The 24,507-nt window shown below is 28.4% G+C and overlaps 2 protein-coding genes across 3 annotated transcripts; both read left to right on the top strand.

Moving 5' to 3' along the window:
- Positions 1-7,117: 7,117 nt before the first annotated feature.
- Positions 7,118-10,135, top strand: LOC110642942 (NADH dehydrogenase [ubiquinone] 1 beta subcomplex subunit 3-B). 2 transcript variants are annotated; one of them, XR_002492526.2, is made up of 3 exons: positions 7,118-7,472; positions 8,014-8,051; positions 9,884-10,135. XR_002492526.2 is itself a non-coding variant. In XM_021795146.2 (2 exons), the coding sequence occupies exon 1, from the start codon at positions 7,223-7,225 to the stop codon at positions 7,436-7,438; it is 216 nt and encodes a 71-aa protein (XP_021650838.2). In that variant the 5' UTR covers positions 7,127-7,222; the 3' UTR covers positions 7,439-7,472; positions 9,884-10,135. The 2 variants fall into 2 exon arrangements, 1 of the variants encoding a protein (XP_021650838.2); XM_021795146.2 differs by lacking the exon at positions 8,014-8,051 and having other exon boundaries at positions 7,127-7,472.
- Positions 10,136-11,366: 1,231 nt separating this feature from the next.
- Positions 11,367-13,623, top strand: LOC110642950 (H/ACA ribonucleoprotein complex subunit 4). Its single transcript, XM_021795154.2, has one exon. The coding sequence runs from the start codon at positions 11,561-11,563 to the stop codon at positions 13,412-13,414; it is 1,854 nt and encodes a 617-aa protein (XP_021650846.2). The 5' UTR covers positions 11,367-11,560; the 3' UTR covers positions 13,415-13,623.
- Positions 13,624-24,507: the final 10,884 nt, after the last annotated feature.

Genomic DNA, 24,507 nt, shown 5'->3' with positions numbered 1-24,507 from the left:
AGTTGCTCATACTATAGGGGAATTAAACTCATAAGCCATACTATGAAGTTGTGGGAGAGAGTTGTGGAACATCGACTACGTCATGATACTTCTATCTCTCCTAATCAATTTGGCTTCATGCATAGTCGTTCAACTATAGAAACGATCTTTCTCATTAGAAGCTTGATAGATAAATATAAAGATGCGAGGAAATATTTACACATGGTTTTTATCAATTTGGAGAAGGCTTATGATAGTGTTTTAAGAGATATCTTATGGAGAGTGTTAGAACAAAAGGGGGTATCTATTAGGTACATACAAGTGTGGAAAAATATGTATGAAGGAGCAACTACTATTGTGTGCACAGTGAGAGGGGACACAAGAGATTTTCCTATCTCAGTTGGATTACACCAAGGTTCAGCTATAAGCCCTTACCTTTTTACATTAGTTTTAGATGAATTAACGAAACATATACAAGAGAGTATCCCTTGGTGCATGATGTTTGCAGATGATATAGTTCTGATAGATGAGACGCAAGAAGGAGTTAATAGAAAGCTAGAGCTTTGGAGAAGTACTCTAGAGTCAAAGGGCTTTAAGTTAAGTAGAACGAAGATAGAATACATGTATTGCAAGTTCAGTGAAGGCCGAACTGGTAATAGGGAAGGAGTTAGTTTGGATGGAGTGATACTGTCCCAAAGTAATCACTTTAAATATCTCGACTTAGTCTTTCAAATAGCTGAGGGATGTGAGGAGGATGTTAGTCATAGAATTAAAGCCGGATGGTTGAAGTGGAGACGTACCACTGGAGTTTTATGTGATCGCAAGATTCCCAATAAGTTGAAAGGAAAATTTTATCGTACAACCATACGACCGGCCATGTTATATGGTAGTGAGTGTTGGGCACTGAAGGAGTCGTATGTGTCTAAGATAAGAGTTGCGGAGATGAGAATGTTAAGGTAGATGAGTGGCCATACTAGACTAGATAAAGTCCGTAATGAGAGTATTAGAGAAAAGGTAGGAGTGGTACCAATTGAGAATAAGTTGAGAGAAGGGAGATTGAGGTGCTTTGGTCATGTGAAACGTAGACATACGGATGCTTTAGTTAGACAAGTAGAGCACATTAGGTTAGAGGATAAAAAGAAGAGAAATGGTAGACCTAAACTGACTTGGAGGAGAGTAGTACAACATGATCTAGAAGCATTACACTTCCAAGGATTTAATAAAAAATTGTTTAGAGTGGAGAAAGAGAATCCATATAGTCGACCTCAAATTTTTAGGATAAAAGCTTAGTTGAGTTAAGTTAAGTTGAGTTAAATTTTTATAATTCTATCTAATACTATAAAAATTGACAATTAAATCTTAAGTTTTTTTTAACTCTTATTAATTCTATTTTACCATTAACAAAATCATTATCTACCTAATGGAGATGTCATGTCTGCTGCTATATCAGATGTCACGTCATGCCAACAATAGGGTATAATTGGTAAAAGTTGAAAAGTATAAGATTTAATTGGTAATTTAATTAGTATAAAGCATAATTGTAAAATTTTGAATAAAAATTACAAGTTTTTTTTAGCAAATTTTTCTAAAATTATTAAATTTTAAAATATAAATTATTAATTATAAATATACTTTAAGTAGATTATTAATTAAAACATATAAATTGAAACAGGTTCGATTATTATTCATATAATATAATCAGATTTAGGATGGATTCGGATATTTAAAATACTAATTTGATTTAAAAAAGATAAATTTCATGGTATTTTATATTGTCATCTCCAGTATAATCTAGAGACTAAAAATAATTTTTTTTTTTAAAATATTTACTATAAAAGTGATATATAATTAATTAAAATATATATCAATAATAATAATAATTAAATCTCCAAAACTAGTTATAGTTGACTATATGAATCATTTTTCGCTATTCAATTATGTTCAAAACCAATGTTGTATAAATATTCAAACATTGTAAATTTTTAATATTACTTCATTTCATGTCATTTTAATATTTCCTTTTCCATTCTCATTTTTTTATAACTACTTTATCATATTTTCGTATTGAAATATTTTGAAGTTAATTAAATTAACTAATCCAAATTGAATTGTTAATTAACTCTCAATTTTAAAAGTAAATTGAAATGGATTGGGAAAATTATCAAAAAAATCCCGTGCTTATAAATTTTTTACAATTATACCCCATACTAAAAAATTGCCAATTAAACTCTATAATTTTTAACTATTAGCAATCGTACATTATCATGGCATGACATGGCATCTAACGTAGCGGCTGACATGGCGTTTCCACTAGTGAGATAACGGTTTTATTAACGGTAGAATAGAATTAATAAAAGTTAAAAGGTTTAGGGTTTATAGTATGAGTATAATTGCAAATTTCCATCGCTATTTTGGTTTCCATTGCTAATTTTCATCACTTATCTTGAATTTCATTACTGATCTGTCACTAATTTTGGTTTTTTTTTCTAATTTTTTGCTTATTCATAGCTAATTCTTATTTATTCCAAATTAGCCATTCAATTTATCAATGAGTTTTATAAATTCATTCTCTGTTGCCTGCATCTTGAACCACATCTCTATTTTGCTTGTTTCAATTGGTAGAAGCAAACCTAAAATTCTCACAATTGTAAAAGATGTATCCACTTAAAAAGAATAATGTTTTTGAGATACATATATATATTGGTAATTTTCATGTAAATAATTTTTTTTTTACAGTAAAAATATTGGTGACAGATATATAATAGAGAAGATTTTAGTCGTTGATGACTCCGCTTGTTTTATGAAAATATTTTACTAGAAAATATTTTTTATATTTTTTAACATTTAGGACACTTAAGAGAAAATATTTTTTATTAAAAAAAATTAAATCATTTTTAAGAAAAATAACTCAATCTTTTCAAAATAGAAAGTTATTTTTTGTTTTATAAACTTTGATAATTTCATTAAAATATGAAAATATTTATATATACATGGCATAAACACATATATTTAGTTTAATATTATAATTAAATAATGAAAAATATTTTTATAAAAAAATATTTTTAATAAAAAATATTTTTTATATACAAGCTATTTTCTGTAAAATAAGCGGAGCCGTAACGATGAAATAAGTGCATCACCATGGATATATAATTTGTCCAAATAATAGTTAAATTGGTAACAACTAAAATGGAAGTCAGACATAAGAATAGCTCTCCAAGTCTAATCTACATCAATTAATGGCCCAGCTGCTTGTGCTAAAATGGCTTTCATTCAACCTTTATTTATCTAATAAAGGGAAGAAGAAAAAAATAAATAGTTAATTGCTCATTTATTCCCTTCTAGATGGCAATGGGGATCTATGGATTATGCCCATATATCACTTATTTAGATATTGATTGGATAGCTAAATGATTGATGATAATAATTCTGAATGATTCATTGATAGAATCATTAATATATATGAATGGGGAAGGGGGTCAATCGCATTGTCAATAATGCTCTTCATGATTTATATTATTTATCAAATTACTAATAAAATATATCTGTAGTGATAGCTGTGTATATTTGTTGCTAATAACATAAATTAGTAACGACAATCCATTACTAATTACCTTTAGCAATAGTGTGCTATTCTAAATAAAGTCGTTGCTAATAATTTTTAGCGTCGACTTACCCGTCGGTGGCACTTTCAACGGTGCGAAGCTATTTTATACAAATTTATCATTAATAATTTTTAACGATAAATTATATATTGTTGTTACTTTTAGCAATGAGAAGCTATTTAATATAAATTTATCGCTAATAATTTTTAGCGAACAAATATCTATATCTAAATTTATAAATAATTTTAATTTTTAAAATTACTATTATTAATATAAATTAAAATTTAATATTATTTTAATAATAATTATACTTTTACTAAAAATTATATTACAGTTCTATATTATTATAAACTCATTAAAAATTATTTAGTTTATTACAATAAAATTAATAAAAAACACTAGACACCAAATTTCACTCATACTAATTTAATTTGTTAATTTATAATATATATAAATATGGGAAGGGAATATTAAATTAATAAATAATAAAAAATATAATTATAAAATTTAATAATATATTATAAGATAACATCTCATAAAGGTTTATTTAATATGTATTTCTTACCACACAATTTATCATTGAGTATAACATATTATATACTAATTTAATAAAATTTCATTCTAATTTCTACTTAGTGTAAAAGAAATACTTATTTGCTAACGTTATAATTAATGTCATTATTAAATTGCAGAATAATCTTAAGAATTTGCATGGACACAAGAAAGTAACTTTTAATGTTCTTATCCATTTTGTAATTTTTTTATTATCATTAAAATTTTAATTAATTCGTTAATCTATCACCTATTATAATTATAATGTTAAATAATAAATTTTAGGTCTTATCATATTCACTCATAAATTTATACTTTTATATTTCTATTAATATATATTTTTAAAATGAAAAATTGCAATATTATCATAATAAAAATTAATATATTATATTAATATTGCATCAGATAAAAAATTAATAAAAAATTATGTATAAAAATATTAAATTACAAGTATATATAATGAGTATAGACATCGTAAGACATACGTTAATAAAAAAAAGGTTATTATAAATATTTACAAACTTATAATATTAAATTACAAAATTACTGTTAAAAAAATAACTATGTAATTAACATATACAATTATAAAACTATTATTAAAAATTAATTATTTAATTAAATAAAAATTTATATTTATATCAATAGATGTAAAATTCTAATCATACTTGTTGTCAAATATTTTATTTGTTATAAATTTGTAGCTTTTTTTTAAATATTAATAATAAATAGTTTTTACATTTATACACTCTATTTTCATACGACAAGATTCAAGGTTAATTAATTTTGACTAATAATGTTTTTCCTTCTTAACTATATTTTTGTGTATTTTTTTTTCTCCAATCAGAACAAATTATTTATAAGTTTTTAAATTTTTTGAACTTTTGTGTGTTATAGTTATTACTCTTACGAGAGTAGCTGCACTTTAACATAATTATTAGAATTTTGTTATTATTGCCAATATCATATGAAGCCAATATCTTTACAAATTTAATGATATTTATATAAGTTAAGATAAATTAATTTTTCTATTTTTTTATATTTAATATTGATGCATCCTATAATATTTGGGATGATTAATATTATTTTTAAATAAAAGTACATTTTACATGTGATTATATGAGATTTTAATTTCTTGGGTCTATCTTAAATGTAAATTAATTATAATTTGTTAATATCCTATTAACATTTGTTTTTTAATTTATCAATCAATCTTAGTAGGTTGTTAATTTTGACCATAAGGATATAAAGAAGCCTGATTATATTTCTACATATATTTATATGAAAAATTATAGTCCTTTCAATATTAAATTTAAGTTATTATATTTTAAATTTTTTAAAATAATAAAAATAAGAGAAAGATATAAAAAGAAAAAGAAGAAAAAAAAATTGACGACGTAAAAGTATTAATTATATAATTAGTATGAATTAATTAAAAATGCACTATTATATTTATATTTATATTTTAATTTATAATGTATTTGTAACTTATATAATATAATATAATTTAAAAAATAAAAATATTTATTAAATATATTAAATAGATTTTAAAATTATTTGTATTGATAACATAAAATTTTGAGATATCAATATAATGAAAATGAAAATTTTATAATGATAATGCACTAAATTATAAAATATATTTTAAAATTATCTTATTTTTTAATTTACAAATAATTTTCTTTTACATTGATCTAGTATGCTACATTATTATTCAAATTAATATTATTTTAAATGATGAAAAATGTAATATAAGTAAATCAAACTTATTTAAAAAAAATAATAAAATAACAAAATTTAAATAAATTTAATTCAATAAATTAACTTGCATTTTTTATTAATTTATTTTAATTTCTTAAACCTCTTCACCTATTTATATTTTTAAAACTTATTGTTATATTATTTTTTTATTACATTAAATTTAAATTTATAATTATGTTATTGTTATATTCAACACATAACTTTCATAAAAATATAATAATTTTAAATTAATAAATGTTTTTATCTATACTCAACTAAACTAAACATTTATCTCAAGAATTTGGAGTCGGCTATATGGATTCTCTTTCTACATTCTAAATAATTTTAGATTAAATTCTCGAAAATATATAATGCTTCTCGGTCATGTTGTATTAATATTCTCCAAATCAGTTTAGGTCTACCCCTTCTTTTCTTTCTATCATCTAACCTTCTAACCTAATGTGCTTTACTTGTCTAACTAGAGCTTCAGTATGTCTATGTTTTACATAACCAAACCATCTCAGTCTTCTTTCTCTCAACTTATCCTTAATTAGCACAAATATTTTTATCTATATAATTAATTAAAATAACAGTAAAAATTAATATTTAAATTTAAATAATTATATATATATATATATATATATATATATATATATATATATATATATATATATAAAGTTAAATCAAGAATAAAAACACGCAATACACGTTGCAGAAAAAAAAAAGTAATTATTAAATGAAATATTCAATAAATATAGTAACAAAAAAAGAGCTTTAATTTTTTTTTAATAAAATTGACTTACTAAGAATTAAATGAAATTGTCATTAATATTAATTAAAAAATATAATAAATATTTAATATTATAAATTATTAAACTTAAAATATATTAATATTAATGACCTAAAACTAAAAAACTTGTCCAATTTATTTTAAGTCTAATTTTTTTTAAAAATAATTATAAAAAAATTTAATTAAAATTATAAATTAAATAAAATAAATGGCGTGTTTCTAGTTTCTAATATTTTGAATTTTTTTTTCCTTGTAGGCTTGTCTCTTATAAAAATGTTGGTATAAATATTTATTTAATCACATAACACGAATTAATTTGAAATTAATGCTTAATTTTTTTTATAAAATATTATATAATTAAATATTTTGTTTATATTATTTATTTTAATATTTTTATAATTCAATATAAATTATATTTACCTTTAAAAATTTTCAAGATTAAAATCTCTAAACAAGTACTTAAATGTTATGAATTGAAAGCCGCTCAGCATACCCAATCCAGAACGCCTCCCATTTTGTGAGAAGTGAGAACTGAGAATCCCACGCGCTCTACAGAAAAATGGGGAAACCGTTGGGGACGACCGGGGAGTTCTTCAAGAGGAGGGACGAGTGGAGGAAGCATCCGATGCTCACCAATCAGTTCCGCCGCGCAGTTCCTGGCCTTGGCATTGGCTTAGTCGCCTTCGGCATCTATCTTGTTGGGGAACAAGTTTACAACAAGCTTTATGCTCCTTCCTCTGGCCACCACGCCTCGTCGCCTTCTCATTCTCACTGATTGAAACAATATTTGTTTGATTTGTGTTTCTCAGGTTAGTGATTTAAGATTTTCCTGAACTTTCTGTGTTCGTAATGATTAGTTTGAATTCAATGGAGTAGATCTATTCGTGTTATGGTTCTTTATTACTAGCCAATTATTCAGTTCTCTTGGTGGGTTTTCTTGTTTATATTGGAAATTGGAGCTTTTTAGTTTCTGGGTATTTCTTTTTGCCATGTTTATGAAACTTCAAGAAATTTTATTTTATTTTTTTTACTGTGATTGATTTGGGTGATTTGGGTCTTTTTTTTTTCCCATAATTCTAATTGCCCCAATTCATTTTGGTGATTTTGATACTAAATAAGAGCTCGTTTGAAAAGGGGTGCCTTTCTAATTCGCCAATTTGTGGAGTGTTATGGTAGGACTAGATGTTGTGATTGGTTATTTGGCTTTGGTGAAATGGGCACGTTTTGTTGTTCTGGTGTTTGCTACTATTGCAATGGTCCTGGTAGTTATAATTGCTTATGTTGGGTATCAGAGATTGCTTTTACTTGAATCTGTTTTTGTTCCTCTGAAATTTGGGGTTTTCTTTTCAGTTTTTCCTTCCTTCTCCCCAAGTAACGTTATCAATTATGTAAGTACTGCTTGCTTGTCAAAAGCTATCATTTATTTATTATGGTACTTACTTCTCAACGGATTTAGTTTATCATTGATAAATAAAAATGTCAATATTAAAACTTTATGTAACATATGTATTGGGAATTATGCATTTTTGTGAATTTTAAGGGCCTATTTATCTGTGGAAAACTGGTTTTTGTTCTTTTTATTTTTCATTTTCTAAGGAAGTTTTAGTTTTCATTTTTCATGGAAAATAAGGGAAAACATAGAAAACCATTTCACTTGTCAATAATAGAAAGCAGTTTTATAATTCAATTTTTTTTAAAATTATTAATATCTTTCATTATTAAAAAAATAAATTACTATTTATTTAACAACTTATTTTACTATTAAAATTTTTTAATATGTGTTGCTCGTTTATTTTATAATAATGTGATAATTTTTTTTTATCATCGTAAATAAATATTTTTCTAAATAATTATTCAATTTTAGTTATGAAAAGTTATAATATAATTTTGATTATAGAAAGTCATTGTTTTCTATTTGGAAAACATAACTTTCGTTATAAAGGAAACAGGAGAAAGCAAATTAAAACTATTTTCCAAAACTTAGCTAAATTTTTAAGACTTGGAAAACTAGTTTTCCAGTTCTCCATTTGGAAAAATGGGCGCATTTCAATAGGAAACTCTGTTTTTCGGTTTTCTTAGAAAACTTTTTAAAAAAACTACTCCAGTTTTCCACAAGCGAGGGTCCTATGATTTCTGAAATATGGATGTACTTTCAGTAGAATAGTTCTTCTGCATGTTTCTACCTTGTTACTTATTCTTCTGCCTTCATCAATTATCATTATGTGAAGTTGTATTGTGTGCTTTAAATTAAGGAACTGTGTACTTTGCATAGGATATAGTGTCTCATGCTATTGCTAACTATTTGAAGCTTTTTGCCTTGTAACTATAAAATATCTTCAGCTTGTAGAATGTAAAATTAGTTAGTAAATTGATGGTTTGCTTCTCCATTTGTAATCAGTGCTATAATTATATGTGCTAGAAGGGAATAATTTATATGCACTTGTTAAACTTGTGGTGCAACATTTTATATTCTTTTTTAATCATGTCATAGGTTCTTTTGGTGTATCACAAAAATAATCATTTAACCATGAATTTATTTGCTCCGTGATTTTATGATTTAAAAGTTTATTAACTTCTATTTCACTTGATTTCAAGTTTTTGAATGATGTTGATTTTATAGCTGGATGCCTAGATATGGAAAAAAAGAAAGTGGTAGACCAATTAACATCATAAATTTGATCCACAAAACTTTCAATGTAATTCATATTTTTGACACCTGGAGTTAATGGTGAAATGTTGTCAATAAATTGATTAGCTTGTTTTTCCTGCAACCTAAATCTGTTCGCATAAAACACAGTTCAAACTTGGTAAATTTTTCTATTTAACATTCTACAATAAATTGGTGCTAACTGATGATATATGTAAGATTAAATTCTTTTACATTTAATTAAATAGTGTTTTAACTTAGTGGCTTACGTTTTTGCATTAAATTATATATAAGATTTTACAAAAGGTTTGTATCGTTGCATTGTGGTTGATGGTCTAAAAATGAATATATGTGGCCTGCTAAGAGAGGTAATTTTTACATCTAAAATTGAGTTCTTTTGGCACTGTGATGGGAACATTTTCTGATAGGGGGAATTGACAAGCTTGTGCAACAGTTTAAATATAATAATAGTAAAAAAAAACCTCTGTTAAAAAACTCTCTATCGCCTGGAATCCTTGTGGAAATGTTTTTGGTTTATGCAAATATTTTTCTGACGGCTGATTGATCGTGCAGATGGACGATTGGTGGCATGTCAAAGATGGAAGCATCCTGCATTAAAATTTCCGCCTTGGTGATTTGGATCAATAAGTTCTCATGTCATTGAGACTTAAGTCTCTGATAAATTTCTTCTTGTTTGTCTGGATATGGCACTTATATCTGAGATGTTCTGTAGATTTTTAGTTTGCTGCCTTGTAATTTTGGTAACTTGGTAACCCTATCTGCTTATCATGTTAATGTTTTAGATTTTGTGCCTGTTTAGCATTATGTTTGGAGGTTCAAAACTGCTTTTCTGAATAAAAATATCATTTTAGATGCTGTTTAAAAAATTAATTTGAAAAAGTTAATTTGTTATTTTAGTATTTTTATGATTAAATTTTATTAAATTTAATTTTAAATTATTTTTTAATATTCTCTAACTAGTATATTTAAAATAGTGATTTTCAACAGTAATTTCAACAATAATGCCAAACAGGCTTAAAATTATCTGATGAGATTTCATCTTTTTTACATTTTCCTTTTCCTTTGATATGTTTTAGGGGGCAGGGCTTTCCTTTGATATTCAACCCTAACCTAAAAGAATAGGATTAGTTGTCACAATTTTTGGAACTAAAGCCCAAGTAGCTTTAAAACTAAAGGGTTGGTTTGGTTGTGACTTTAATAACTAAATTGATATGAAATAATATTTAAAAAAAAAATTGTGAAGATAGAATTACTCATAGTCACATTTTATTTTAGGTATTAATATTGTTTAATTGTAAGATGAATTACAATTTCATTTATGGGTTTTGCCATTATTAATAAGTTAGTTCAACTCATTAAAATGTCTCTAAACACCTTTGTCCCTCATTCATTTAGTCCTTAAGAAAAGATTAAGAGTCTGTTTAGCATTGTTGTTGAAATCATTGTTGAGAAGATCACACTTTTTAATATACTAGATAAAAATATTCAAAATAATTTAAAATTAAATTTAATAAATTTTAAGTATAAAAATATTAAAATAATAAAATATTATATTTTTTAATAGCATTTGAATTAGTGTTTTTATTAAAAAATATAGTTTTGACTCTTTAATTTTAATGTTAAATAAGCATTAAAATAACTTTATAGAATCTATCAATTATATGAATGTTTTAATCTATTTTTTTAAAAAATAAATAGACGAAAGGGTTAATAATTATAAAATTTAGAAAATAATAGCAATTTATTTACATTTTAACTAATAAAATGTATTAAAATATATTAAAAACTGATCAAAACTTAGAAACGTTTTAAGGAATTTTTAAAAATGCAAAATCATTTATTAATAATGATAAAATTCAGAGAAAATTATAATTCATCCTTAATTTTATGTTATTTATTATAAAAATTAAAATTAAAATATACAATAAGTAAAAAAAAAAATTTATAAATTCAATAAATTAATTCCAACCAATATAGAATTGGGGACATGTATTTGTTAGATTGGGCCTCTCCATATGCACTTGTCAAGAAAAAGAAAAAATCAATATTGAATTGTAATCCAACCCGACCCGAATGGTCCTTCTCTCTCCCTAGCCCCTTCTTCCCAAAACCCCCCAAAACCCTAACTCTATAAATTTGCATTTCCACCTTAAAACCCTTCTGCTCTGATCGCCACCTCTAAATCCCACCAAAACCCTAATAAATCGCAGCATTCAAAGCAACAAAACCATGTCCGAGGTTGAGCTTGCCCGTTCGGAGAAGAAAAAACACAAGAAAAAGAACACAACCCAATCCATGGAAGAACCCAATGCAAAGCTAAAAGACTCGGATGTCGCCGCCGGCGACTTCATGATCAAGCCCCAGAGCTTTACTCCGGCCATTGACACTTCCCAATGGCCTATTCTATTGAAAAACTATGACCGTCTCAATGTTCGTACCGGCCACTACACTCCTCTCCCTTCTGGTTACTCTCCTCTGAAGCGTCCTCTCACTGAGTACATCCGTTATGGTGTCATGAATCTTGATAAGCCTGGGAATCCATCTTCGCACGAGGTGGTTGCTTGGATCAAACGGATTCTTAGGGTCGAGAAAACAGGGCATAGTGGCACATTGGACCCCAAAGTTACAGGTAACTTGATTGTTTGTATTGATAGAGCTACCCGCCTTGTTAAATCTCAACAGGGTGCGGGTAAGGAGTATGTTTGTATAGCAAGATTGCATGATAAGGTGCCTGATGTTGCCAAAGTAGCTAGGGCGCTTGAGACTCTTACTGGGGCGGTTTTTCAAAGGCCGCCATTGATTTCTGCTGTGAAAAGACAGCTTAGGATTAGGACAATTTATGAGAGTAAGTTGTTGGAGTATGACCCAGATAGGCATTTGGTTGTTTTTTGGATTTCTTGTGAAGCTGGGACTTATGTTAGGACTATGTGCGTGCATTTGGGATTGATTCTTGGGGTTGGTGGGCATATGCAGGAGTTGAGGAGAGTGAGGTCTGGGATTTTGGGGGAGAGAGATAATATGGTGACTATGCATGATGTGATGGATGCTCAGTGGGTTTATGATAATTATAGGGATGAAAGCTATTTGAGGAGGGTGATTATGCCTCTTGAAGTGCTTTTGACTAGTTATAAGAGGTTGGTTGTGAAGGATTCTGCAGTGAATGCAATTTGTTATGGGGCCAAACTGATGATTCCGGGATTGTTGAGGTTTGAGAATGACATTGAGGTTGGTGAGGAAGTTGTACTGATGACTACCAAGGGTGAGGCGATTGCTTTGGGGATTGCAGAGATGACTACTGCGGTGATGGCTACATGTGATCATGGTGTTGTGGCAAAGATTAAGAGGGTTGTGATGGACCGGGACACTTACCCAAGGAAGTGGGGTTTGGGACCAAAAGCTTCCATGAAGAAGAAGTTGATTGCAGAGGGGAAGTTAGATAAACATGGGAAGCCAAATGAGAATACCCCTCAAGAATGGATGAGGAATTTGGTTTTGCCCACAGGAGGAGATTCTATAGTTGCTAGCCTTGCAGCAGCAGCTGAGCCAGAAAAGGAGGTTAATGCAGTGAAGAAAGATAATGGAGAGGTGGAGGAGGAGGAGGAGAAGGAGAAGAAGAAGAAGGAAAAGAAAAGCAAGTACATTGAAGATGGGGAAGGGCGCAAGCGCAAACTGGATGAAAGCACTGATAGCCCTACTTTTCAAGCTCCTGCTAAGAAAGTAAAAGTTGAAGAAGTTGAAAAGGAAGAGGTGAAGAAGGTAAAGGAAGGGAAAATTGAGGAAAGTGAAGATGAGAAGAAAGAGAAAAAGAAGAAGAAAAAGAAGAGTAAGGAAGACCCTGAAGCAGAAACTTTGGAGGAAAAGGAGATTGAGAAGGTTAAGAAAAAGGAACACAGTGATAAAGGCGAAGCTGGTTCTCCCGACACAGAAAAGTCTGAGAAGAAAAAGAAGAAGAAGAAGAAAGACAAAGAGGCTGAGGAGGCTCCAACCATTGATGATGGCAGAACTAATAGTGAGGCTGATAGAAGTGAGAAGAAGAAGGAGAAGAAGAAGAAAAAGAAGGACAGAGATGTTGAAGAAGTGTAGACCTTTATTCCAGAGCATTTTTGTTTCGAGGGGGTATAACTAAATGTGTGCTTATGTTAACTTTATTGCACAAGCAATGTTAATTTGGTAGTTTCTTTAATCTTTTTAATGCAGTTTCAGTGGAATCATTTCCATGTCCTTGTTCTGCACAATATACAGTTTCTTTGGTTGAATTGTTGTTGTGGTCAGCAACTCAGCATTGGTTTTCATTCCTCTTTGCATTGAAATTTTGTGGCAATAGTTTTTCCTGCAACATTTGCCGAACAAACATATTTTTTTAATTCTTCATCATAGATGAATAGATTACGTCCGAAATTTCCCCTTTTTTTTTTTTTTGGTTGAATTCTAGAGTCAAAATCATGACGTGTTTTTGTAAGATGATTTTTCATCCTGCATTCTCTGTAAAACTGACTCTATGTTCCTGAGCATCCAAATCCTCTCCTGCATGTTTTGCTCATTAAGTGTATGTTCCAAGTTCATGTAAGTTCGGCATTAGTAATTTTTAGATTATACCAAGATTCATGCAGAGTTGATTAAGTTATGAATATACAAATTTTGATATACTTGAGTGAAATGAGTGGATGAATGGATTTCAATGACATTGCTATGGATTTGGTAGTTGATATTCATAAATGAGCTAATGTTTTCGGCTTTGATAGGCTGGACTTCTCACTTCGGAAATTATCTAATTCTATAGCGATGGGCTTAAACAATGCAGGGAAAACTTGTTGGGCGCAGATAAAGCAAAGAAATAAATTTCAAAAGTAAGATTTTTTTAAAGTAAAATTTTTCATATATATATATATATATATATATATATATATATATATATATATATATATATACGAGAGAAAGTGAAGGTTTTTAAATATATACTTTATAAAACCTATCATTACTTTGTAAAGCCTCCTCTCAAGCATAGTTTAAGAAGCAGAAGACCAGAACAATAGCAATGCCACGTCCAGTGACGAATGACAAAGAAGTGGGGAGGTAATTATAAATTTTAAAATTACAATTTTAGGGTTTTGATTTGTTTATGCATCTGGGGATTAGTTAATTAATTGGGAAAATTATAAATTAGTCTTTGAGGCATGTTAAAAATTACAAGTCAGTCCTTTTTCCTAATGTTTGATTAACATATTTGTCCATGTCATCTAAATTGACTGATAACATTATTTCAATTTGAGACAATTTAGCTCTTAAAATTTTGATTTGTTAATAATATATTTCTTACATCTAAATTTTATACATAACTAATAATTTATTTTATATTTGAATAATTATATATTTTATAAAAATGTTAAACATTTTTTTATAATTATTTAAATATAAAATACTATACATATTTTTTATAATAATATTATTCAATAAATAAATAATTCTAAAAATTATTTTAATATGATTTTCAAGAAAAATTAAAAAAAATATTTTTATTATATGATATAATATAATTTACATTGACAATATAAAGTTATAATATATTTATAGTTTATAAATACTTTAACAAAAATATATTTATTTAAATTAATTGTTTAAAAGATTAAATAATTTGATTAAAATGAAAATTATTTTCAAATATATATATATATATATATATATATATATATATATATAATAAAATTTATTTATATTATATATGTTTAGAGAGCTTATTCATGTGTGATTTTTGAGCAGTATGATTCTCTGTAATCCAGCCAACATTTGATGTGATAAGTGGATTAGAGTATCTAGCGATGCTAATAGGGAGGGTGCATGTATTTGGGCTTTCTAGGCTTTTAAAATCTTAAATTGCTGAATCATTTACCTACTACTCATGCAGATCTGCTCATCCTATCATTTTCACAATGCACCATGGCATAAGAGCAAGTTGAGCATCTTATAGAAGAATGTGAAATTAGAATCGCCTGAAGTCCATATTTGAGAGTTAGTTTACTGATCTTCATAGGTACCCATTTCAAACTACCCACCTTTAAAGTTATATCCAGATCATTAATAGGGATGGCAACGGAAATGATACCTGCGAAAATTACCCTATATGAATTTGAATTCGATTAATTTTCGTAAAATTCAAATTCATCCCAAATCAGATTAAAATTCATTTTCAACTATTTGAATCTGTTCAAAAGCTGATTATTATTACCTACAAAAAACTCAAGGTCCAGATTTGATGTCCTAAATTCATCTAGCAAATTGGTTAAGATGGGGCCATTGTTTGGCCACACTTCCTTCATAGAAGTTGTTCTAATATGTCTTTTCTTTGTTTTCCTTTTTGAATCATATCATTTAGAGTTTTAGAACTCAAGTTATGGTCAAATAACCACAACTGGTTCATGGTCTCTTTCTAGGTCCAGATTCAGGCAGATTCTGGAGTCCATTTTTGTCTAATTAATTGGACATATTACAGTAATTTTTAGCTCTAATATTCTCCATAGAAGTTGCTACCATATGTCTTATGATCACTCAGAATTTTGAATTACAATTTTTTAAGTTTTGTAGAATTAGTTATAGCCAATTAACTGGCGTGGACTCAGGTACCCTGTATCTACAGGATTCCAGGTTTAGCTCAGTGGTTTTGACTCCCATTTTAGGGTTCTTACACTCTAAATTTGAGGCAAGTTTTCCAATCAAAGTTGTAGCCCTGTTTCTCAGGTTTTCAGAACAATTTGGTTCATCCCAATTAGAGTTTTCTAGTGGGAGATATACTATAAACACTGTTCTGGGGTCAAGTGGTCACTTAGGCAATTTTCAGAATTTACATGCTAACTTGACCTAGTTCCCTTAGTTTCTGAGTTTTGGTCAAAACATCAATATTGTAGATTTATGTCTTATTGAAATTTTGGCATTGGTTTCATTGCATTTGCAATTTTGTGGACTAAGTTATGACATTTTTGTCAAAACTGGTTGGGTGAGCCTAAGTCCAGAAATTCTGGGCAGTTTGGTTCTAGACAGTTTGTTGACCTAATTTTTGCTAGCAATTTGATTTAGTTAAAGGCAGATCTAGGTTCTGTGTTCTTCATGAAAGTTGTGCTCCTATGTCTATCATTTCCAATGATATAAAAATCAGGTAATTCTAACCTTCCTAGAGGGGGTTATGGCTAATTGAATGTGTACTATTCATTTGATCATTTTTCTAGGTTCAGTGTATGGTCAGCAGGATTGGAAAAGTAATTAAGTCAATTTGTGGATAGAATTTGGGCATAGTTTCTTCATGGAAAATGAAGTATTTTGGGTCTAATTTCACCTCCAATTGGCTTCATACCAATTGGAGCCACACAATTTTAATTACAAGGTAAAAACCATACTGGACTCAATGAGTCTCATAACCTACACAAGAAAGGCACTCCCAATTTCATTTCCTCCATACTCCCAAACTACAATTTAGCATACATGACACTTCTAAATAGCAACAATAGATCTCAATTTGGTCAATTTTTAGCAATTTCGTAAAAGCCCTAATTGTTAGGCCAAACCCTAACTCAACATATTCCAATTCATGTAATACACATGTGATTCACCATCTAACTTAAGTATCCTCATCACATACCATTATTAGAAATTTTAAAACAATCAAAATCATCAAATTCCCCCCAATCCCAAGGCTGCTGAAATTTTGGTTTCCATTAGATTTAATTTTCCTTTTGGTTTTATGTCAAATCAACCTAATTTAGCATGCTTTTCATGCTTAGGAAAGGAAGAAGTGTAGTTTAGTGCACTAACCTCTTTGATGAACACTTCTTCAAACTGCCAACTTCAATTTCTTTCTTTCTTTTTACTATTAGTAACTTCTCCAAGGTGTGGGGATAAATTTTAGTGAAGATGGTTTAGGGTTTTATGGGAAGAAGAGGGAGAATTTAAGCTTGGGAGAAAGAAAAAATGGAGGAAAGCTCAAGGGAGAATTCGGCCATGTTGAGAGAAATGGAGAAGAAGATGACTTTGGTCAAATTTTGTCTTCTTTTCCTTCTTTCTTATCTCTTATACATGTTTGTAATTTTCCCATTGGTCACCATTTAATTATGATGTCATTATGACATCATGCTTACCTCATAATTTTTTTCCTTTTCTTTTCTTTTCTTTTCTTTTCCCATTTCTAAGCATAATTTCACAATTTTATTTATTTTATATGTTTTAATCTCTCTTATTCTAATTGACTGGGTCAAAATTCAACTCTGGGGTTGAAATGATCAAAATGCCCTTCATTAAACTCATCGGGTTATTTTTGGTATGTACCAATTAATAAATTCTCCTAATTTTTTTTTGACATTTCTAATGTCATTTGTACCTCAGCAAACCTTTAATTAAGTCCTAAAAATTATTTCTTAGGGTTTCTAGAGTCTGGGGTCAGTAATTGTCTTCGCAGCTACTTTCTGGTACAGTCACCCATCGCAGTAGCCCCGACTTATTTAACCGAGTTTCACTTCACTTCTTTTATTCTTCTTTAATTTTTCTCGATCTTTACTTACCCTTCTTATGACTCCTCACTCTAGTTTAAGCGTAGTTCCAGACATTCTGGCTGTCCGAACAGACATTAATGATCGGAATAGTGGAATGTACGGACTGCTTAAAGTGAGGGCGTTACATAGAATCAATCTAACCTTTTCTCTAAGTTATGTGATGTTCTTAAGGCTCAAAGAAAATAAAGAACTTGTGGTTAGCTCATTTATAGATGGATGGTTCTCAAAGCTAACACAAGACGAATCAAAGCCAAAGGAAGGTAAGAAGATTGCCTTCCAAGCTGCATTGAAGAGGTATCAAAGGCTTAGGTTTGGGTTATTGAGTCTTAGGTTTATTATTCAAAGAATTGAAGGGGTAGTGCCAATGTGATCTTATCTTTAACTCTTTTAAGTTTTCAAAATTAAGTGCTTAGAGCTTATTTTCTATCATGCCTTTAAAGTTTTTAATTGATCTAATTCTTTTTATCAAAGTTGGTATGATTATTTAAAGTCTCAAATCTAAGTTAGACACTAGCAGTATCATTTTGCTAAATTATTTTGCTACTAGTATCCAAAATTCTTAAGATGTTTACTTAGTTGCATTGCTACTGGTATTCGAAAATCCTCTGTTTTGTTACTTTATTTTGCTACTCTGCCCATAATGCAAGAAATGACAAAGTATTGGTGATTCCCTCAAAATCTGTGCCAACAACGTTCCAAATTGATTTTAAACGTTTTGATTTGAAAAGGGACTATATAAGCACCTATTCTACACCAATTTACATAAAATGAAGGCTTAGAATTGCTCCCCTTTCTTGAAAAACATGTATTGCTTTCATTCAAGTGCTTTAATGAGTTTTTGAGCTACATTGGTAAATCTATTCTTCTCTTCTTTATAAAATTTGTTGTATTGAGTGAGACAAAGTTAAAATCATGTTAAATGCTATTTGTGAGGGTTGGTTAAGCACCTATTGAAATTTGAAGTTAGTTAAGTGTTTGGAATAACACTTGTAGAGGTTTGCAAGCACCTTGGAAAGTCTTGTGGATATAAAAGGCTTGACGCTTGCTATTGAAAAGAGCATTTAGTGGAGTGAAGACTCAAAGGATCTTTGAGAGAGTGGATGTAGGCTTGTTGGCTGAAAAACTATAAAAATCTCTTGCATTCAATCTTCTAAACCCTACTCTCTCTATTTTTTTTTTTGCAATATATTGTGTCTGTTGAAAATTATAAAGTAGTCTTTGAGGCATGTTAAAAATTACAAGTCAGTCCTTTTTCCTAATGTTTGATTAACATATTAGTCAATGTCATCTAAATTGACTGATAACATTATTTCAATTTGAGACAATTTAGCTCTTAAAATTTTGATTTGTTAATAATATATTTCTTACATCTAAATTTTATACATAACTAATAATTTATTTTATATTTGAATAATTATAAATTTTATAAAAATGTTAAACATTTTTTTATAATTATTTAAATATAAAATACTAAAAAATAATTAATTAGACAATAATATGCTTTTGAAATAGTAAAAAATAATTAATAACAACAATATGTTTTATTAAATTTTAAAAATTTTTTATATTATGATTTATAATTTTGTAAAAAAATATTTTTTATTGTAATATTATTCAATAAATAAATAATTCTAAAAATTATTTTAATATGATTTTCAAGAAAAATTAAAAAAAATATTTTTATTATATGATATAATATAATTTACATTGACATTATAAAGTTATAATATATTTATAGTTTATAAATACTTTAACAAAAATATATTTATTTAAATTAATTGTTTAAAAAATCAAATAATTTGATTAAAATGAAAATTATTTTCAAATATATATATATACAATAAAATTTTATTATATTATATATGTTTAGAGAGCTTATTCATGTGTGATTTTTGAGCAGTATGGTTCTCTGTAATCCAGCCCCCATTTGATGTGATAAGTGGATTAGAATATCTAGTTATGCTAATAAGGGAGGGTGTATGTATTTGGGCTTTCTGAGCTTTTAAAATCTTAAATTGTTGAATCATTTACCTACTACTCATGCAGATCTGCTCATCCTGATCATTTTCACAATGCACCATGACATAAGAGCAAGTTGAGCATCTTATAGAAGAACGTGAAATTAGAATCACCTAAAGTCCATATTTTAGAGTTAGTTTACTGATCTTCATAGGTACCCATTTCAAACTACACACCTTTAAAGTTATATCCAAATCATTAATAGGGATGGCAACGGAAAGGATACTTGTGAAAATTGCCCTACATAAATTCGAATTCGATTAATTTTCATAAAACTCAAACTCATCCCAAATCAGATTAAAATTCATTTTCAACTATCCGAATTTGTTCCAAACCTGATTATTATTATCTAAAAAAAACTCAAGGTCCAAATTTGGTGTTCTAAATTCATCTAGCAAATTGGTTAAGATGGGGCCACTGTTTGGCCACACTTCCTTCATGGAAGTTGTTCTAATATGTCTTGTCTTTGTTTTCCTTTTTGAATCATATCATTTGGAGTTTTAAAACTCAAGTTATGGTCAAATAACCATAACTTGTTCATAGTCTCTTTCTGGGTCTAGATTCAGGCAGATTCTGGAGTCTATATTTGTCTAATTAATTGGACATATTACAGCCATTTTTAGGCCTAATATTCTTTATAGAAGTTATTACCCTATGCCTTATGATCACTCAGAATTTTGAATTATAATTTTTTAAGTTTTTTAGAATTATTTATAGCCAATTAACTGGCCTGGACTCAGGTACCCTGTGTCTACAGGATTCCAGGTTTAGCTCAGTGGTTTTGACTCCCATTTTAGGGTTCTTACTCTCTAAATCTGAGGCAAGTTTTCAAATCAAAGTTGTATCCCTGTTTCTCATGTTTCCAGAACAATTTGGTTCATCCCAATTAGAGTTATCTAGTGGGAGATATACTATAAACACTGTTCTGGGGTCAAGTAGTCACTTAGGTAATTTTCAGAATTTACATGCTAACTTGACCTAGTTTCCTTGGTTTCTGAGTTATGGTCAAAACACCAATATTGTAGATTTATGTGCTATGGAAATTTTGGCATTGGTTTCATTGCATTTTCAATTTTTTGGACTAAGTTATGGCATTTTTGTCAAAACTGGTCGGGTGAGCCTAAGTCCAGAAATTCTGGACAGTTTGATTCTGGACAGTTTGTTGACCTAATTTTTGCTAGCAATTTGATTTAGTTAGAGGCAGATATGGGTTCTGTATTCTTCATGAAAGTTGTGCTTCTATATCTAACCTTTCCAATGATATAAAAATCAGGTCATTCTGACCTTCCTAGAGGGAGTTATGGCCAATTGAATATGTACTGTTTATTTGGTCATTTTTCTAGGTTCCGTGTATGGTTAGCAGGATTGGAACAATAATTAGGTCAATTTATGGATAGAATTTGGGCATAGTTTCTTTATGAAAAATGGAGTATTTTGGGTCTAGTTTTACCTCCAATTAGCCTCATACTAATTGGAGCCACACAATTTTAATTATAGGGTAGGGTAAAAACCACACTGGACTCAATGAGTCCCACAACTTGCACAAGAAAGGTACTCCCAATTTCATTTCCTCCATACTCCCAAACTATAATTTGGCATACATGGCACTTCTAAATAGCAACAATCAATCTCAATTTGATCAATTTCAAGCAATTTCACAAAAGCCCTAATTGTTAGGCCAAACCCTAACTCAACATATTCTAATTCATGTAATACACAGGTGATTAAACATCTAACTTAAGTATCCTCATCACATACCATTAATAGAAGTTTTAAAACAATCAAAATCATCAAATTCCCCCTAATCCCAAGGTTGTCGAAATTTTGGTTTCCGCTAGATTCAATTTTCCTTTTGGTTTTATGTCAAATCAACCTAATTTAACATGCTTTTCATGCTTAGAAAAGGAAGAAGTGTAGTTTAGCGCACTAACCTCTTTGATGAACACTTCTTCAAATTGCCAACTTCAATTTCTTTCTTTCTTTTTACTATTACTAACTTCTCCAAGGTGTAGGGATAAATTTTAGTGAAGATGGTTAGGGTTTTATGGGAAGAAAATGGAGAATTTAAGCTTGGGAGAAAGAAAAAATGGAGAAAAGCTCAAGGGAGAATTCGGCCATGGTGAGAGAAATGGAGAAAAAGATGACTTTAGTCAAATTTTGTCTTCTTTTCCTTCTTTCTTATCTCTTATACATGTTTGTAATTTTCCCATTGGTCACCATTTAATTATGATGTCATTATGACATCATGCTTACCTCATAATTTTATTTTATTTTCTTTTCTTTTCTTTTCTTTTTCCATTTCTAAGCATAATTTCACAATTTTATTTATTTTATGTATTTTAATCTCTCTTATTCTAATTGACTGGGTCAAAATTTAACTCTGGGGTTGAAATGACCAAAATGCCCTTCATTAAACTCATCGAATTATTTTTGGTCTGTATCAATTAATAAATTCTCCTAAATTTTTTTTGACATTTCTAATGTCATTTTTACCTCAATAAACCTTTAATTAAGTCCTAAAAATTATTTCCTAGGGTTCCTAGGGTCTGGGGTCAGCAGCTGTCTTCGCAGCTACTTCCCGATACGGTCACCCATCGCCGTAGCTCCGGCTCATTTAACTGAGTTTCACTTCACTTTTTTTATTCTTCTTTAATTTTTCTCAATCTTTACTTACCCTTCTTATGACTCTTCACTCTAGTTTAAGTATAGTTCCAGACATTCTGGCTATCCGAATAGACATTAGTGATCGGAACAGTGGAATGTACAGACTGCTTAAAGTGAGGGTGTTACATAAAATCAATCTAACCTTTTCTCTAAGTTATGTGATGTTCTTAAGGTTCAAAGAAAAGAAAGAACTTGTGGTTAGCTCATTTATAGATGGATGGTTCTCAAAGCAAACACAAGACGAATCAAAGCTAAAGGAAGATAAGAAGATTGCCTTCCAAGCTGCATTGAAGAGGTATAAAAGGCTTAGGTTTAGGTTATTGAGTCTTAGGTTTATTATACAAAGAATTGAAGGGGTAGTGCCAATGTGATATTATCTTTAACTCTTTTAAGTTTTCAAAATTAAATGCTTAGAGCTTATTTTCTATCATGCCTTTAAAGTTTTTAATTGATCTAATTCTTTTTATCAAAGTTGGTATGATTATTTAAAGTCTCAAATCTAAGTTAGACACTAGCAGTATCATTTTGCTAAATTATTTTGCTACTAGTATCCAAAATTCTTAAGATGTTTACTTAGTTGCATTGCCACTGGTATTCGAAAATCCTATGTTTTGTTACTTTATTTTGCTACTCTGCCCAGAATGCAAAAAATGACAAAGTATTGGTGATTTCCTCAAAATCTGTGCCAACAACGTTCCAAATTAATTTTAAACGTTTTGATTTGAAAAGGGACCATATAAGCACATATTCTACACCAATTTACATAAAATGAAGGCTAAGAATTGCTCCCCTTTCTTGAAAAACATGTATTGCTTTCATTCAAGTGCTTTAATGAGTTTTTGAGCTACATTGGTAAATCTATTCTTCTCTTATTTATAGAATTTGTTGTATTGAGTGAGACAGAGTTAAAATCATGTTAAATGCTATTTGTGAGGGTTGGTTAAGCACCTATTGAAACTTGAAGTTAGTTGAGTGTTTGGAATAACACTTGTAGAGGTTTGCAAGCACCTTGGAAAGTCTTGTGGATGTAAAAGGCTTGACTCTTGCCATTGAAAAGAGCATTTAGTGGAGTGAAGACTCAAAGGATCTTTGAGAGAGTGGATGTAGGCTTGTTGGCCGAGCCACTATAAAAATCTCTTGCATTCAATCTTCTAAACCCTACTTTCTCTCTTTTTTTTTTTTTTTACAATATATTGTGTTAAATTGTATTTGTTGAAAATTATAAAGTAGTCTTTGAGGCATGTTAAAAATTGCAAGTCAGTCCTTTTTCCTAATGTTTGATTAACATATTAGTCAATGTCATCTAAATTGACTGATAACATTATTTCAATTTGAGACAATTTAGCTCTTAAAATTTTGATTTGTTAATAATATATTTCTTATATCTAAATTTTATACATAACTAATAATTTTTTTTATATTTGAATAATTATATATTTTATAAAAATGTTAAACATTTTTTTATAATTATTTAAATATAAAATACTAAAAAATAATTAATTAGACAATAATATGCTTTTGAAATAGTAAAAAATAATTAATAACAACAATATGTTTTATTAAATTTTTAAAGTTTTTTATATTATGATTTATAATTTTGTAAAAAAATATTTTTTATAATAATATTATTCAATAAATAAATAATTCTAAAAATTATTTTAATATGATTTTCAAGAAAAATTAAAAAAAATATTTTTATTATATGATATAATATAATTTACATTGACAATATAAAGTTATAATATATTTATAGTTTATAAATACTTTAACAAAAATATATTTATTTAAAATAATTGTTTAAAAAATTAAATAATTTGATTAAGATGAAAATTATTTTCAAATATATATATATATATATATATATATATATATATATATATATATATAAAATAAAATTTTATTATATTATATATGTTTAGAGAGCTTATTCATGTGTGATTTTTGAGCAGTATGGTTCTC

Source organism: Hevea brasiliensis, chromosome 13 (assembly GCF_030052815.1).
Source record: "Hevea brasiliensis isolate MT/VB/25A 57/8 chromosome 13, ASM3005281v1, whole genome shotgun sequence".
NCBI classification, from domain to species: Eukaryota; Viridiplantae; Streptophyta; class Magnoliopsida; order Malpighiales; family Euphorbiaceae; genus Hevea; species Hevea brasiliensis.
The sequence above is the reverse complement of the archived record's forward strand: the minus strand, read 5'-3'. Positions and strand labels throughout refer to the sequence as shown.

What these genes read in the sequence shown, in the direction of transcription:
- LOC110642942 (XM_021795146.2), top strand. Translation starts at nt 7,223, where the DNA reads ATGGGGAAACCGTTGGGGACGACCGGGGAGTTCTTCAAGAGGAGGGAC.
- LOC110642950 (XM_021795154.2), top strand. Translation starts at nt 11,561, where the DNA reads ATGTCCGAGGTTGAGCTTGCCCGTTCGGAGAAGAAAAAACACAAGAAA.